The sequence below is a fragment of the Barbus barbus genome (genome assembly GCF_936440315.1).
Source record: "Barbus barbus genome assembly, chromosome: 39".
NCBI classification, from domain to species: Eukaryota; Metazoa; Chordata; class Actinopteri; order Cypriniformes; family Cyprinidae; genus Barbus; species Barbus barbus.
This window is the reverse complement of record NC_136717.1, coordinates 146,147-164,720: the sequence shown is the minus strand read 5'-3', so window position 1 is coordinate 164,720 and position 18,574 is coordinate 146,147. Positions and strand designations below refer to the sequence as shown.

The 18,574-nt window shown below is 41.3% G+C and overlaps 1 protein-coding gene across 4 annotated transcripts in view; it reads right to left on the bottom strand.

Annotated features, from left to right (window-relative positions):
- LOC306858712 (ubiquitin carboxyl-terminal hydrolase 15-like) overlaps positions 1 to 624 on the bottom strand; it is a 30,842-nt gene extending 30,218 nt beyond the window's left edge. For all 4 annotated transcript variants that reach the window (XM_079399379.1, XM_079399380.1, XM_079399381.1 and 1 more), the window contains exons 1-2: positions 521 to 624; positions 249 to 376 (exon numbers count right to left, since the gene is read on the bottom strand). In XM_079399379.1, coding sequence (XP_079255505.1) covers positions 249 to 376; positions 521 to 609 — 217 coding nt within the window. In that variant the 5' untranslated portion in view covers positions 610 to 624. The remainder of the gene's footprint in view (positions 1 to 248; positions 377 to 520) is intronic.
- Between the last annotated feature and the right edge of the window lie 17,950 nt (positions 625 to 18,574).

Genomic DNA, 18,574 nt, shown 5'->3' with positions numbered 1-18,574 from the left:
CTATGACGCACACTTGCTTAAGCTCCACCCCCGATTAATCGAGTACTCCTTTCTCAAACCTGTGGATTAATCGAAATGAAATATGATCAGAAATGCCCATCCCTACACCCAGCACATACCCATCTGCACACACGCACACACACACACACACACACACACACTCAGTCCACAGACACACTCACAGGGAGAGAGAGACAGACAGACAGACACACACACACACACACACACACACACACACACACACACACCTGTGAACAGGCCGGAGTTGTCCACAGGTCCGGGGTACACGCTCTGGTCCCCCATCTGGTATTTGTCCCAGCTGTCGAAGCCCACATACTTCTTCCACTGCTTGAACCAGCGGCTGTCCACCAGGTACCTGCGGGGGGAGCGGAAGTGACGTCACACAGCGCACAGGTGTGACTGTGGTGTTACTGCGGTAAAGCAGCGACGCTCTGTCAGGTGATCGAGCCCTGATCTGTTATTATCAGTGTGAGTGTTTGACGCGGCGCGTCTGTCTCACCAGGTGTCGTATCTGCGCAGCGGCGTCTTCAGGAGCGTCGCGATCTCTCCTCTCTGCGTCTCCACATCCGCCGCGCCGCCTTCCGCCATCTTCAGGAGCGCACTGCATGCTGGGAAGAAGCGCCGCCGGCGTGACGTCATGACGCGGCCCGCCTCCCTCTCGCGTCTCGGCCGTCCTTCACTCTGTTTATTTATTTATTTATTTATTTATTTATTAAGATCATATCAGACAAAAGCCGTATTCGCACGGGATTAGTATCAGCTGGTGGCCTCCAGTCATTTGTAATAATAGCGGAGGTTGTCTGTGATATTAATCTCTGGCAGGTTTTATATCATTTTTCAAGGTTTTTGTTTCCTGTGCGTCTTTTATCCATCTTTCACAAAGAATGAGCTGCGATGAGAGTTTGATAGTATTCCACCATACAATCTGCAGAAAGAGAAGCTGAGAAGGGTTCCCAGATAGCACGCATACATCTGCAAGATGTCTGTTAAAGATCTCTTGATCTGGAAAGCATCTGCTGTCTACAAACGTCTGACAGATATCTTTAAGATGTCAGTTTTACATACAGTCTAAATCATAAACATCTTAAAGACATCTAATAGACATCTATTTGACATCTAAAAAGAAACGTCCTATAGACATATTGCAGATGAGCAAACACCCTAAAAAATACGTCTTGCAGATGTAAATGCAGACGTCAAATAGATGTCTCAAAGATGTATGTGTGCTATCAGGGGTTAATGTGTTATAAATAAATCAAGCTTGAGATATTATTTTAATCTGGTGAAATATAAATGACACAGGACACAAAACTATATTAGTTTCTTTCTTTAAATCCATCTAATTAGACCACAGAACAGGACTCTCATAGAAAGCCTTGACATCCGGGAGATAAACCAGTAATTATCCTGTGTGAATAATTTCAGAATCACACATGTTCCCCAGATCATACTAGTTACATACAGCTAGTTAATACTAGTTACATACAGCTAGTTAATACTAGTTACATACAGCTAGTTAATACTAGTTACATACAGCTAGTTAATATACAGCTAGATAATACTAGTTACATACAGCTAGATAATACTAGTTACATACAGCTAGTTAATATACAGCTAGTTAATACTAGGTACATACAGCTAGTTAATATACAGCTAGATAATACTAGTTACATACAGCTAGTTAATACTAGTTACATACAGCTAGATAATACTAGTTACATACAGCTAGTTAATACTAGTTACATACAGCTAGTTAATATACAGCTAGTTAATACTAGTTACATACAGCTAGTTAATATACAGCTAGATAATACTAGTTACTACATATAGCTAGATAATACTAGTTACATACAGCTAGTTAATACTAGTAGATACAGCTAGATAATAATACTAGTTACATACAGCTAGATAATACTAGTTACATACAGCTAGTTAATATACAGCTAGATAATACTAGTTACATACAGCTAGTTAATACTAGTTACATACAGCTAGTTAATATACAGCTAGATAATACTAGTTACATACAGCTAGATAATACTAGTTACATACAGCTAGTTAATACTAGTTACATACAGCTAGTTAATATACAGCTAGTTAATACTAGTTACATACAGCTAGTTAATATACAGCTAGATAATACTAGTTACATACAGCTAGATAATACTAGTTACATACAGCTAGATAATACTAGTTACTACATACAGCTAGATAATACTAGTTACATACATCTAGTTAATGCTAGTTACATACAGCTTGTTACAATACGAGTTACATGCAGCTAGTTAATACTAGTTACATACAGCTACAGTCAGAAAATCACAGAATACACTCATATAGTCCTTTACACAGCAGAGTAACAGTAGTGCCACCTTCATCTACACACTTACAGACATTAATTCATCAATATTTCCTCAAATAGTACATTGTTATGTCATAATTTCCTGCGAGACAGGACTGACTTCATGGCTTTCGTTGATTCAGAAAAAGTTATGTTTTGTGTTCTTTAAGTTTTGACAAGCATTCCTATTTTAAATGATTATTATAATTTTAATATGTTAATGTAATATTAGACTGGTAAAGTTTCTGTCACACAACCATTCAACAGTCATTAAAAGGTTACTATTCAGTTACTGTGTAGTTCTATGGAAATATAACTTCATAATATATAAAGTACATTTAGTCCATACCATGATATTTAACTGAATAGCACAATGTGAAGCCCCATCATATTACAGCTCAGTAACAACAGGTTAATACTATAGTTATTATATACATTATTACGTAGGGAATTACATGGTAATAATGTGAATATTACCGTGGTATCACCCTGTTATTACCAAGCTGTAATATGAAGTGATATATATATATATATATATATATATATATATATAAATAAATATGAATTTCTTTTTCAAGAACCAAAAATTTGTTTTAGATAAAACTTAGAAGATGTACCTCCTTTAAGTTGAACAAAACTGTTTGCATTCATTGGTTTTTAGCTTTACTTGAATCTTCAAATTTTTGTTGTGACCTAAAAATAAAAGCATGCTCCACTCTGTCAAAATCTTTATAGAAATATAAGAAAATAATAAATCCATCATAAGCACTTAGTGTGTGCAGTGCTACAAGTCTAAAGCTAGTGTGATATTAGGGGGACGGGGCTTACTGGACCAAGTGGCGTTCCCGATTATGCTCCCTCCTTCTCTCCACGCCAAAACCTTGACCCACTTCCCGCCACTAGGGCGGCGGGGAAGTCTGGGCCGGCCTGTTGGCGTTGCGGGGACCCAGGACATTTTATCGATCGGTGCCCGGTGATGGAGGTGGGGGCACTGATCCGGGTTCCGGACTGCCCGCAGGCCGCCCCCGATCAAGCTGGCCGGTACCAAATACCTGTGAGTATTAAGGGGGGTACTTATTGGGCTCTGGTAGACTCGGGGTGTAACCAAACCTCGATCCATCAAAGCCTAATTCTACCAGAGGCATTGGATAAGAGCTGCATGGTACAGGTGCGGTGTATACACGGGGATGTGGTAAAATACCCGGTAATGCTTAAAATACCCGGTAATGCCTAGAGCCGAGGCGGGGCCAGGGGAACCGAGCGCAATCGAGAGGCTGATCCTTTCTGAGCGTGATGACTTTCTCCTGGAACAGTCTCGAGATGAGACGCTAAAACATGCGTTTGAGCAGGTCTGTTCCATCGACGGACAGCCTCTCCAGTCAGCCCGACCCCTTTCTTATCCCTATTTTGCTATTTTAAAAGATCGGTTGTATCGAGTGACCCAAGACACTCAAACAAAGCAGGATACAACCCAGCTGTTAGTGCCTAAAAGCTGCCGATAAATGCTTTTCCAGGCGGCTCATTATAATCCCATGGCAGGGCATTTAGGGCAGACAGCTACACTAAACCGTCTAATGACCCGATTCCTTTAGCCTGGCATTCACGAGAACGTGCGCAGGTGGTGCGCGGCTTGACGTGAGTGTCAGTTAGTGAATCCCCCGGCCTCCCCAAAAGCGCCTTTGCGCCCCCTTCCTCTTATGCAGGTCCCCTTCGAGAGAATTGGTATGGACCTCATCGGGCCATTAGAACGGTCAGCACAGGGGTATCGCTTTGCATTGGTCCTGGTGGACTATGCAACGCGATACCCCGAAGCAGTGGCGCTCCGCAGCATTTCGGCGAAAAGTGTGGCGGAGGCCCTGTTTCGTATAATCTCCCGAGTGGGAATCCCGAAAGAGATTCTCACTGACCAAGGCACGGCGTTTATGTCACGTACGATACGCAAGCTTTACGAGTTATTGGGCATTAAATCTGTTCGCACCAGCGTCTTTCACCCACAAACGGATGGCCTGGTGGAACGATTTAATCGCACTTTGAAAACCATGATTCGTAAGTTCATTCACGAGAACGCAAAAAATTGGGATAGATGGCTGGAACCCCTTTTGTTCGCAGTGCGCGAGGTCCCACAAGCCTCCACGGGGTTTTCCCCTTTCGAGCTCCTGTACGGACGCCAGCCCCGGGGGTTTTTGGATGTCCTGAGGGAAACTTGGGAGGAGGGACCTTCGGATAGCAAGAACGAAATTCAGCGTGTGCTGGACCTGAGAACGAAACTCCACACTTTGGGGCAGCTCTCGAGGGAGAATTTGTTACAGGCCCAGGACAAGCAAAGCCAGTTGTACGATCGGGGTACCAAGTTACGCAAATTTGCACCGGGAGAGAAAGTTCTTGTATTGCTCCCAAGTGGCAAGGGCCTTTTGAGGTCACACTGCGAATGGGGGATCTCAATTATGAGGTGATTTGATCGGACAGGAACGGGGCACGTCAAATATATCACCTCAACCTCCTAAAAAAGTGGACGGAGGTAGAGCCCGTGAGGCTGAGGATCTCCAGCCTGTCTTCTCCTGTGTTTCTCCCGAGTCAGCTCCCAGTTTGCGGTGTGTCTCCCCTCCGGTTCCCTCCTCTGCCTGAAAGAAGATTCGTAAGTTATTCCTCCAGTTTATCCATCAAGACTTCCAAGTTCGCTACTCACCTGACATCTCACTCCATTGCTCACATGTTGACACAAAAATCCTCATTCATTAACCCATCTCTGTCTCCGTCCTAATTCCGTAACAAACACAGTTTATAATTATTTTGATTTTAACGTGTTATTAAATATTTGAATTACATAAGATTAATGAATGTTTAAAATAATTTTTGGTAACACTTTCTATGAAGCCCGTATTTATAATACACTATAAGGGTATTAAGTATCCCCAACTGAGCACATGCCTAATATCTATAGCCAAAAATACACTCTATGGGTCAAAATGATCTATTTTTCTTTTATGCCAAAAATAATTATGATATTAAGTAAAGATCATGATCCATGAAGATATTTTTAAAATTTCCTACCGTAGATATATCAACTTAATTTTTGATTAGTAATATGCATTGCTAAGAACTTAATTTGAACAAATTTAAAGGAGATTTTCTCAATATTTAGATTTTTTTGCTCCCTCAGATTCCAGATTTTCAAATAGTTGTATCTCAGACTAATATTGTCCTATCATAACAAACCATACATCAATGGAAAGATTATTTATTCAGCTTTCAGATGAGATTGCACCAAATTGACCCTTATGACTGGTTTTGTGGTCCAGGGTCACATTTGACCGATGTTGTCAATGAAGGCATTTTGTGCCAAAGCAATGATAAATGATTCAGTTTAGCCCACAGAGACTGATGTTGTGCTCGCTGTGTGAAGAGTTTTGAAAAAGTGACCTAAGTATAGAGAAATGTATCCTAGTGATTGTAAAAAACTGTAAGTGTTTCCATAATTGAAATTCAATTAGCTAAATTTAATTCACGCAAACTGTGACTAGTTAGTTACACAAACCTGAGAAATTAATCCATTATTATTTTCTAGCAGTAGAGGTCACTCCACAATCTTTTTAGTGTTTCTTTACCATTTTCAAGATTCAAGAGTTTTATTCGTCACATACACAATTACACAGAGTATAACCAGCAGTGAAATGTAGGTCAGGTCCGCTCCAAGGACAGTGCAATTGTATAGACAAATATTAAGAAAAAGAAAAGTAGAAAAAAAGAATAAGAATAAAATAAAAGATGAAAAAAATATTAATATAAATGTGCAGGTCAGTATGTTGTTGACATAAATAGTAATATAACAGGAATGTGCAAAAGAATGTGCAAAAAAGTTGTCCAGGGTATTTAAAGAGCAGCAATATGAGGTAGAAAAAATTATGAATAGCTTATTGATATGGTGATATTTACATGGAGTCAAGTGATGTTATGGCACAGAGTTAGAGTTTAGGAGCCTGATGGCCTGGGGGAAGAAGCTCCTCCTAAGTCTCTCAGTTTTTGCCATCAGGCTACGGAAGCGCTTACCAGATGGAAGCAAAGTGAATAGATGGTTACCAGGGTGATTAGAGTCCTTGATGATTTTAACAGCTCTGTTTTTGCAGCGTTTGAGGTAGATGTCCTGCAGATGTCCATTTTCCTGGAAGGCTACCAATCTGCATTCAGGTCTTGGAGTAATAGTAAATATGTAGTGTTAGAACATCTTTAACTTTCAAACAGTATTTACAAACACATTCAATATCCCACATAGATATCACCTAACAAGTCTGTCACCCACATGTGTGGAATCAGGTTGTGCTAAATCAGTATTTATGTATCGATACTTATTAACAAATTTACAGTGCAGAACCATCTATTTTAGTACCAAATACTGCGCTGTCTCTGAAAGTAACAACTTTTCTTCCTCCTCTTCTTCATTCCCTTTTATATGGAAACTATTTAGCACAGATTTGATGTTTGAAAAACCTGAAAGTGCTATATGAATTCTTGTGAATTCGGCATTTCTTATGTTCTGTAGCTTGTTGTAAATGAGATCAATTATTCTCATAAAGCTGTTTAATGCCCATAAATTAGAGTTAAAATTAAAAAGAAAGAAAAAGAATTAAATTGCACTTTGGACCTAATGTACAAAAAAATGAATTTGGTGCAGTGAAAAATCCAAAACCTTCAGTGACGTTTATAACCCATTAAGGTTTACTCCTACTTAAAGCACTTTCATTTTCACTCCATTCAGACAGAGACGAGAGAGAGAGAGAGAGAGAGAGAGAGAATCTCATCGCAGAAGACAAAGAACTCAAAGTGACCAAGTTCATAAAAATGGCAAGAGCACATCGAGGTGAGTTAAAAGCTATCAATTTAGCTTTACATGAATTAGAAGATAAATGATTAAAACTGTTGGCAACATTTTAGTATGGGGACCAATTCTCACATTATTTCTTAGTACTTATAAAGCACATTTTAAAGCCTTATGCTGCAGGAGCATATTCTACATCTCTTAATCCTACACCATACCTAAATTTAACTACAACAGCTACCTTACTCACTACCAATAAACAGTAAATTAGGACTTTGAGGCAAAAGTTGTAGTTAACTGAATGTGTTCCCCATACTAAAGAGTTTCCAAAATGCTACAGCATTTTACATCACATTACTTAATCAAGCTGACATGAAATCCAAAATGCAGTTTAAAATGAAAGTACTGAAAATACACTGAAACATTTTGATTCCTTATTTGTCGATTAATACTCTTTTAAAATGGACCATTAGTATTCAATTTAATCCAAACCAACAAAAAGAAAAGAAAACCTTTGCAGAAAAAATATAAACGTGAGAGCAGACTTGTCTGTTGGCAGCAGCAATGATTAATAACAATCCTCAAAAATGTGCTCTTGCAGATCTCAGCATTGCCCTTTTGGGAAGCACTGGATCAGGAAAGAGTGCATCAGGGAACACTATCCTGGGCAGAGAATCATTCGGAGTGAACTCCTTCCCTCATGCCAGCCCTAGGCCATGTAAGAGGAAAACAGTAGTGATGGAAGGATGGAACATCTCCGTGATTGACACTCCAGGAATGTTTAGCAATACATCAGAGCTGAGGGCTGAAATGAGGAACTGTGCTCGTCTGTCGTTTCCTGGCCTTCATGTCTTTCTGCTGGTGATCAGGCTGGATGTGAGACTCACAGACGAGGAGAGGAAGATTGTGACATGGATCCAGAACCACTTTGGGGAAGATGCTGTGCCCTACACCTTCATCCTCTTCACTCATGCTGACCACCTGAACAGCGAACCTTTGGAAGACCACATCCGAGGAAGCCTTGATCTCCAGACCCTGATTCACAGCTGTGGTGGCAGATATCACTCATTTAACAATGAGGACAGTCGAAACCGAGATCAGGTCACAGAGCTGCTCGTGAAGATAGAGCAAATGGTCCAGAACAACAGAAGACATCACCCCACTCTGGAGGAGTTTCAGAGGATTGAGAGCTCTAATAAGATGAAGAAAGCTGCATTAGGAGTGGTAAAAGTGTTGGGAGCAGCAGTGGTGGGAGCTGCGGTTCCTGCTCTGGATTTATCTCTGCTTGGGGGAATAATAGTGTTAACAGCAATAATAGCAGCAGTGCCAACAACAATCAGGAGAGCAGGTCAAAACCATCACAGATACTAGTTATACTCTGTTTTATAGGAACAATCGTTTTAATTGACACCACTTTTTGCAATGCACAAAAAAAATTATATAGTTTTACTGCCGTTTAATTTTCTGTGTAGATATTCTCCATTCCATAGTTCAGAGGTCTTCAACCCTGCTCCTGGGGACCCACTCTCCTGGAAAGTTTATTTCCAACCGGCTTCAGCACACCTGCCTGTAATTTTCCAGCAGTCTTGAGGAGCTTGATTGGCCGCTTCAGGTGTGTTTGATTGGGGTTGTAGCTAAACTCTTCAGGATAGTGTGTCCCCAGGAACAGGGTTGAAGACCTCTTCCATAGTTCAATCCAAATATTACAATTCAGTCATCATTCACTCAAGGCCGTATGACTGACTTTCTTCTGTTCTTTCTTTTCTTCTGGCTTTTCTTCAGTCTAACATCTCATTAAGTTTTGCGAGGAAGAAAGAAAGTCCTGTAGGTCTAGAACAACATAAGTGTGAGTTCATGATTACAGAATTTATATTTGGGTGACGTATCCCTTTGACTATTTGTATTGACATTTTATGATTGTTGCAATATAATTTGTCATGAACTAACAGCATATTCCTGGCAATTAGTTGCTGAAATCTCACAGTAATTTTTACAGTAGTTGTACTGTTTATCAGGTTTAAATGACAACTGTATTCTGTGACATGGCGTCACAGTCGAAAGGAGCATTAATTTTATGAACAGCACCTCGGCCAACTAAGGTTGATTTGAAATGTGCTTACAAAATAAAATGAATTGAATTAATTACTGAAATTCAGTATTTTACTGTAGTAAATTACTGTTATAGCCTATATTGTAAAATCCTATTCATCTCACTTACATCATTGTTATGGGACGAGTTGTTTAGTAATGTAAAAATGCACTTCTAATGCAGTTATGTAGTTTGGGTCTCAGGGATATTAATTAAAAATTTTCTATTAAAGTTTATTAAAACATGTATTTTCCAACTTTTTTGTCTGGAATGCTGTGTGTTTACATGCAGTCTGAATTCACTATTAGGAACAGCCCCTCATATTCTTAACGTGTCTAGTGTTAGATGTTTTATTTTGACTAATATTATATGCTAATGCTCACATGAAATACAATTATTCACATCTCTGATTATGCACTGACTACTCAAAGGAAACTGGTAAAAAGTAGAAAGATTTGTTACAGTTTCATATAACAGGTACATTTTGTAAAAAATGGGAATACTATCAGGATTACATTTTTATAAATAGAACCAGTTCTGTCAATCGATTAAAAAAGTAACTAATTAATCACATACTTTTCTGTAATTAATCACAATTAATCTCAGCTAAAATTAAAATTTGTAATCATATATTTTCACATTGAATGTCCTAATTAATGTAGAAACTACATAAAGACAGTATTTTCACATTTATTTTGAAATGTTTGTGTAATGGCATATTTTACTAAGTACTATGAATGAAGGCCACTGATAGCAGCACTGATACTAATGCCTCTGTTCAGGCATTAAGGATGTTTTTTTTTTAATTAACAATTATAGCCATTACAGTATACTTGAAAGTTATCGACAATTACGTGTGTAGGTACTCTCCCGGGGTTACCAGGCTCGGCATACTAAATGATATGTTGTTAAATAACATGAAACTGTATGTACTACCACTATCATTATTTACGGTGTTGCAATTATTTTGTTTCTCAGTTTCTGACCAGAACGAGGCAGGAGAGGTTTCTGTGAGGGTCTCAAGGGTCTCTAACTATATAACACAGCATCAAATGAGCTTCATGAGAAGTTTACGAGCTTATCTTTATGCAGAAGTTCTAAAGAATGCTTGGTGCATATGGGCAATTGTCCCTCGTTCAGAAAGCAGTCTGGAGTAATATGATACGGTGGCGCGTTACCATCAAAAACAAAACTAATCCATTGTGTCCTCAGAGGCTCTGATGTTGGGAGAAAATTAAGACTCTTATGTTCACTTTTACATCCAACTGCAAAACACCTGCATTGCTTACAAGACATTGTTGTCACTACAGCTGCTCAAGCGTAGAGAAAATGGCGGACAGCGTACAATTGGTTGATGGTGGAAATATGCTAATACGGGACAGTCCGTCAGCGGTCGTGGGCGGGGCTTGAGCAGTATGACGTCATTTCTATGGACGCCATGTAAAATGGAATTTATTTAAAAATTTTCATTGTGTTTTGGTTCTGTTTTCTCTGCGCCTGGTTGCATGTTTGACCTAGTTTCCCAGTGTGTTTGATTAATGACCCTGTTCATCTGTTGTCTTATTAATGAACTCATTAGCTCTTTTGTTCCTTCATGTATGTAAGTCCTGTCTTCATTCAGTTCTTTGTTTGGTGTTGTGAATGAGAAGGTGTTGTGAAGGCCATTTCTCTAAGTGTCCCTGTATATTTTTGAAATAAAGACTGTTTTTTTTGGATTATTCCTTTGTGTGCTTCATTTTACACAAAGACCCATAACAATTTGGTAATGAGGATCAATTCTCTCAATACAATGTTGTAATGGTAATGTTCTGTTTTGGTTATGTTGTCACTCTGTTTCCTCTGTTCCCTGGTTAGTTTCTTTGTGGAGTCCTGCACTTGACATGAAAAAAAGCTATTGTGGCCATGAATTACAGTTTACAGCTAATTAATCTGTTTTATTGATTCATTCCCTCATTTTAGTTAAATCGTATTGTAATAAATTGTTTCCTAATTTTAACCACATCATGGCCATGATTGAACTAAAACAAGGGAATGAATTACACTGTGGCCACCATTTACTAAAAAGAGGGAATTAATTATAATAGTTATAATAAAAAAAATTAAAGTAAAAATTAATGCAGGGCTCTATAAATTATAGCTACTGTAGGAAACTTTTTCCTCGTCGAAGCAGATTGTCATGAATCAGACCTCTGTGGCTCTCTCCGATGGCCACCGGAGGGCACCCTCTCCTGAGTATTGACCTTCCCGGACTCCATTTCCCATGCACCCCGTTCAGAGACTAATCACCTGCACAGGTGTTCCCCATTATCCACACTACTTAAACAGCATTCACTCTCATTGCGAAGTCTTGTGTTGTGCTGGCTGACATTTCTGAGCGTTTACCCTGTGATTCTGTGACCCTTTTGTGTATGATCTTGGACTTTTTCACTACTGTTGATTGTCTGCCCTTGTGATCTTGCTCTTTGGAACTCTGACTGTTTTGCTGCCTGCCCTGACTCCTGACCACGGCGGTGAGTTCATCTTCTAATAGTTTAAATGTACCCATCTCTCTAACCCACATGAATGTTACGGTTGAAACGATGGCTTTGATTGACTCTGGGGCAGCGGGGAACTTCATTGATATCAACTTTGCTAATTCTCATAAACTTCCTCTCCTTCCATGTGGATTCCGCTTGGCAGTGGCGGCGCTAGACGGTCGCCCTTTAGGCACAGGATTGATAAAATTCACTACCCAGGACCTCATTCTTAAAGTTGGATCCTTCCACACCGAACTCATTCGTCTCTTCGCTATTGATTCACCTCAAAATCTGGTAATTCTCGCCTTACCCTGGCTGGAGAAACACAACCCTCGCATTTCCTGGACCACTAAAGAGATTCAACAATGGTCAGAACCCTGTGAAAAGGAATGCCTGCAATTTCAACTTCATGCCACCATCCCCGAATCTTCTTCATCATCATCAGAAACTCCAATCATAACAGACCTTCCCGCAGAATATCAAGCTCTCTCTGAGGCGTTCAGCAAATCAAAGGCCTCTCAACTGCCACCACATCGATCCAGTGATTGCGCCATCGATTTGCTTCCTGGAGCTATGCCGACGAGAGGTAGAGTATTTCCCCTATCACAACCTGAGTCTGAAACAATGAAAGCATACATTGAGGAGGAACTGGCTAAGGGCTTCATTAGACCCTCTACCTCTCCTGCTTCAGCTGGATTCTTCTTTGTCAAGAAGAAGGACGGGGGTCTCCGACCATGCATTGATTACCGAAGTCTCAACGATATAACGGTGAAATTCCGTTACCCATTGCCTCTGGTCCTAGCCGCCCTGGAACAACTTCGTACTGCCAAGTACTTTTACCAAGCTCGACCTCCGCAGTGCCTATAACCTAATCCGTATCCGGGATGGAGACAAGTGGAAGACTGCTTTCTCAACGACCACTGGGCATTATGAATATCTCGTTATGCCGTTCGGCCTCTCCAATAGTCCATCCGTCTTTCAAGCGTATATCAACGATGTGTTCCGGGACATGCTCAATCGCTGGATTATAGTTTACATCGACGACATACTCCTCTACTCAGACTCTCGGGAGACGCACGTTCAGTACGTCCGGGCAGTTCTCAAACATCTCATTGAACATCAGCTGTTCGCCAAGAAAGAGAAATGTGAGTTTCATCAAACTCGAGTGTCATTCCTGGGTTACATCACCACTGACGGGGTTGCTATGGACAATAACAAGGTTCAATCAGTGCTGAACTGGCCTCAACCGACAACCTTTTAGGAGTTACAATGATGCCTGGGCTTTGCCAACTTCTACTGGCGGTTCATTCGTAACTTCAGCATCATAGCAGCTCCACTCACTTCGCTACTCAGCGCTTAAACTGGTCACCATCAGCTCAGATCGTGTTCCAACAACTCAAGGATCGCTTCACCACTGCTCCTATCCTTCATCACCCAGATCTAGAGCAAGAATTCATAGAAGTTGATGCTTCTAACACGGGCATTGGAGCCATCCTATCTCAACGTCAGGGCAGTCCTCCTAAACTATTCCCATGTGCCTATTATTCAGGCAAATTGAATTCCGCTGAAAGACACTACAACGTTGGAGATCGGGAGTTGCTGGCAATGAAGGCAGCTTTTGAGGAGTGGCGACATTGGCTAGAGGGAGCCAAAATTCCCTTCACTGTTCTCACCGATCACCGCAATCTGGAATGTATCCGCTCAGCCAGAAGACTCAATCCCCGGCAGGCAAGATGGTCATTATTCTTCTTACGCTTTGACTTCAAGGTCACCTACAGACCCGGGTCCAAGAACTCCAAAGCTGATGCACTGTCACGACTACACGACTCTTCAGCACCTCTGGGAAATATCACTGAGACCATCATTCCATCTACCCTCATCGTAGCTCCGGTCCAATGGGATATTCTCACTGAAATCACAGAGGCTCAAACCAATGATCCCACTCCACTGAATTGCCCCAAAACCGAACCCATGTTCCTCCGGACCTCCGACAACGGGTACTACATCTGGTACACGACTCACCCAGCTCTGGTCACCCCGGAATTACAGCATCACTTCAGCTGATGTCAGAACGCTTCTGGTGGCCATCACTACAGGCTGACACCATCGCATTCGTCCAACAATGCCCAACTTGTAATATGTCCAAATCGTCACAACGCCCCGCTGGTTTGTTACAGCCTCTGCCCGTTCCTCAATGCCCATGGCCTCATATTGCCATAGACTTTTACTGACCTTCCCAACTCCAGAAATCACACAACCATTCTGACCGTAATCGACCGATTCTCCAAGGCATGCCGACTCATACCTTACCAAAACTACCCACAGCCTTCGAGACAGCAGAGTCACTATTAAAGCAGGTCTTCCGGTTCTATGGACTCCTCGAGGACATTGTTTCAGGCCGGGGTCCACAATTCACATCACGAGTTTGGAAATCCTTCTGTCAACAACTCTACATCAACGTCAGTCTCACTTCAGGTTACCATCCACAATCCAACGGTCAGGTAGAAAGACTCAATCAAGAAATAACCCGATTTCTAAGATCCTACTGCCATCAAAACCAGAATGATTGGAGCCGGTTCCTGATCTGGGCTAAGTACACCCAGAATTCGCTCCGCAAACCCTCAACCGGACTCACCCCATTCCAGTGTGTTCTCGGCTTCCAGCCGCCTCTTGTTTCCCTGGTCAGGAGAACCCTCTGAACTCCCTGCAGTCAACGACTGGCTTACAAGGAGCGAGAACACTTGGGACGCAGCCCATGTGCATCTACAACGAGCTGTACGACGAACTAGAGAACAAGCTGATCGCCGGAGAAGGGAGGGTCCAGAATATGCCCCTGGACAATGGGTCTGGCTCTCCACTAGAGACCTACGACGCCGACTGCCCAGCAAGAAATTAAGTCCCAGGTACGTAGGTCCATTCAAAATACTCCGACAAATCACTAAAGTTTCATATCGTTTAGCTTTACCTGCCAATTATCGTATCTCACCCACCTTTCATGTCTCCCTGCTTAAGCCCGCCGGTGGTCCCAGAGGAGAGAGGGACCAGGAAGAGGTCGCTGACGAGAGGACGCCTCCCATCATGGTGGACGGCGAGGAGGCTTACCGGGTCAGAGAGATTCTGGATTCCCGACACCGTGGGCGAGTACTACAATATCTGATCGATTGGGAGGGATATGACCCAGAGGAAAGATCCTGGGTCAACGCCCATGACATCCTGGATCCCACACTTCCCACGAATTTCACCAAGCTCATCCAGACAAACCTGCACCACGTGCTCGTGGAAGACCTCGGCGTCGAGAGGCCTCTCGCGTCCGGTGCCGCTCGCAGGGGAGGGGCTCTGTCATGAATCAGACCTCTGTGGCTCTCTCCGATGGCCACCGGAGGGCACCCTCTCCTGAGTATTGACCTTCCCGGACTCCATTACCCCATTCAGAGACTAATCACCTGCACAGGTGTTCCCCATTATCCACACTACATAAACCGCATTCACTCTCATTGCGAAGTCTTGTTTTACCCTGGCTGATATTTCTGAGTGTTTACCCTGTGATTCTGTGACCCTTTTGTGTATGATCTTGGACTGTTTCACTACTGTTGATTCTCTGCCGCCTGCCCTTGTGATCTTGCTCTTTGGAACTCCGACTGTTTTGCTGCCTGCCCTGACTCCTGCCCGGTATCGTTTCTGCCTCTATTCCTGACACTGTTGGTTGAACACTGCCTGTTTGACCCTGCTTTTGATTATTAAAGTTATCTGCAAGTGGATCCACATGCTTCTGACCCATCATTACACAAAGACCAGGAGATGTTGGTATATCTTTCAACCAGAAGTTACACACTTTTTTTTGAGAACTCGCTGTGTGTTGCTGCAGTCATCCAAATCTGACTGTATCTCAGCACAGTAGAGTTTGATGCAATATAAAACAGCTATCATCTATGAACGCATAGTCATGTTTTGTAAATGATTAGTTCATTAATCACTTAATGACTTACAACTGAACGTTATTATAAAGCGTTACCAACTTTTTTTATAAGGGATTTTATTTGAATTTTATTTATTGCTCTTTTGCCATGTTGCATGTAATACTAATCGGTTTTAAGTGAGTCACGTCACCTTAATTTTTATAGTGCTTTATACAATACAGACTGTTTCAAAGCGGCTTTACAGTGATAACAGGAAGATAATGCATTCGGCTGTACAGCAGCTCTAAAGGAAAATGTAGTCATTGTACAGCTAAAGTCAGTTCAGTGTTGTAGCAAATTAGCTCAAAAGGGAAATACTTATAATTGATTATAACTGGTTATAATTAATAAATATTTAGATTAGTTCTTAGAATTAACTGTAGCAGAATCGATATTACAATTATTTGATCTGTCCGTCCACCGAGCAGACAATATAATTATTTAGCAGTTCTAGGAAAGATTATTTTCCTGGCTAAGGAACAATAGCTTTCCTACTTTATGCAGTACTAGCAGTAGTTTAACATGTAGCAAGGAGCAGGATTCAGTGATGTCATCAGGACACAGAGACAATCAATTGTGAATATAAGGGATTTAATTAATGGGACTATAGCTAACATACAACTAAATTAGGCAAAACACATATATATACAGAATGAAGGAAAGGAAGAGAGAGAGAGGGAAGGGCAAAAGAATGGCAGTATTTCACATCAATTAACCACAACCTAATGAGAATCATCAGAGAATCAAAATTCACCTTAAAAGGGGGCTCAAACTTAAGTCAAGTCACCTTTATTTATATAGCGCTTTTAACAATACAAATTGTCAAAGCAACTGCACAATATCAAAATAGGAAAATAGTGTGTCAATAATGTAAAATGATAGGGTTAAACACTCAATTTTCAGTTAAAGGCATTTCATTATTGAATTCAGTGATGTCATCGTCCAGCTCAGTTCAGTTTAAATAGTGTCTGGGCAATCAGGTCGACAATATTTCTGGAAATGAAGTGTCCCCAACTAAGCAAGCCAGAGCTCAGTCGGGAGCCAGTTCTCCTTTAGCCAAACAAACCAGCAGTTTGTTCCAACTGCAGCAATGTCAGATTGTAAGGGCTCAACTGGTTCCAGTGGTCTTTTCCCGATGGCTGTCGAGGTGGTGGGGTCCTCACTGGGGATCAGTCTCTGGGGCTCATCTAGGTGTCCTGGTCTCCTCTGACATTCAGGGCTGTAGAGGTCGTCTCTGGGTGCTGATCCACCATCTGATCTGGATATGAACTGGATCTGGTGACTGCAGTGACCATCTGGGCTGGATACAGACCGGATCAGGTGGCTACAGTAACCTCAGAATAAGAGAGAAACAGATTAATATTAGCGTAGATGTCAATCTTCTTATGATGTAACAAGTACATTGTGTGTTATGGGAAGTGTTCCCGGTTCCGGTTGACCTAATTTATGCAGCCTAAGTTCACGCCAGACACGACTTGCGCAAATCAATTGTGCTATTCGCACGTAGTTGGACGCTTGAACATTTTAGTTTACTCGCTTCATTCGCGCGCAAAATTCATTTCACAACAGACGCAAATTTGCGCAAATATCCGCCAAAATTCTGATTTTTCAACTTGCGTGAATCACACGTTATGCACGTCAAACACCCGAGACGCTCAATTCGCGCAAATCGCGTCATTCGCGCCGCAGGATGTCTATTCGCCTCTTTGCATTGACTTAACATGTAAATCACTCGCGCTTAACGCGTCTGGTGTGAACGCACCATAACAATCCTTTAATGGATTTGAATATTAGAAGCGTATTAGTGTGTTATGTGTACGCCAGGTTAAAGAGATGGGTCTTTAATCTAGAGTGTGTCTGCCTCCCAAACAGTGGTAGGTAGATTGTTCTAGAGTTTAGGTGCTAAATAGAAAAAGGATCTGCTGCCAGCAGTTGATTTTAATATTCTAGGTATTATCAAATGGCCAGAGTTTTGAGAATGTAATGGACGTGGAGACTATAATGCGATAAGACGTCGCTCAAGTACTGAGGAGCTAAACCATTCAGGGCTTTATAATTAATTAAAAAGATTTTAAAATCTATACGATGTTTTTAATAGGGAGCCAGTGCAGTGTTGACAGAACCAGGCTAATGTGGTCATACTTCCTGGTTCTAGTAAGAACTCTAGCTGCTGCATTTTGAATCATTTGTAGTTTGTTTATTAAGTGTGCAGGACAACCGCCCAATAAAGCATTACAATAATCTAACCTTGAGGTCATAAACGCATGAATTAACATTTCTGCATTTGACATTGAGAGTATAGGTCTCAGATATATATTTAAGAAAAGCAAAAAAAAAAAAAGCAGTTTTACAAATGCTAGAAATGTGGCTGTCAAAGGAGAGATTGCTATCAAATAGCACGCCTAGGTTCCTGACTGATGACGAAGAATCGACAGAGAAGCCATCAAGTGTTAGACAGTGTTCTAGGTTATTACCTTTGGTAGTTTTAGGTCCGATAATTAACACCTCTGTTTTTTCAGAATTTAGCAGTAAGAAATTATTCGTCATCCAGTTTTTTATATCGACTATGCATTCAATAATTTTCTCAATTTGGTGTGTTTCACCGGGTCACGAAGAAATACAGAGCTGAGTATCATCAGCATAACAGTGAAAGCTAACACCGTGTTTCCTGATGATATTTTCCAAGGGTAACATGTAAAGCGGTAAAAGTAATGGCCCAAGTACTGAGCCTTGAGGTACTCAATACTGCACTTGTGATCAATATGAAACCTCTTCATTCACTGCTATGAATTGATGGCGGTCAGATAAGTACGATTTGAACCATGCTAATGCACTTCC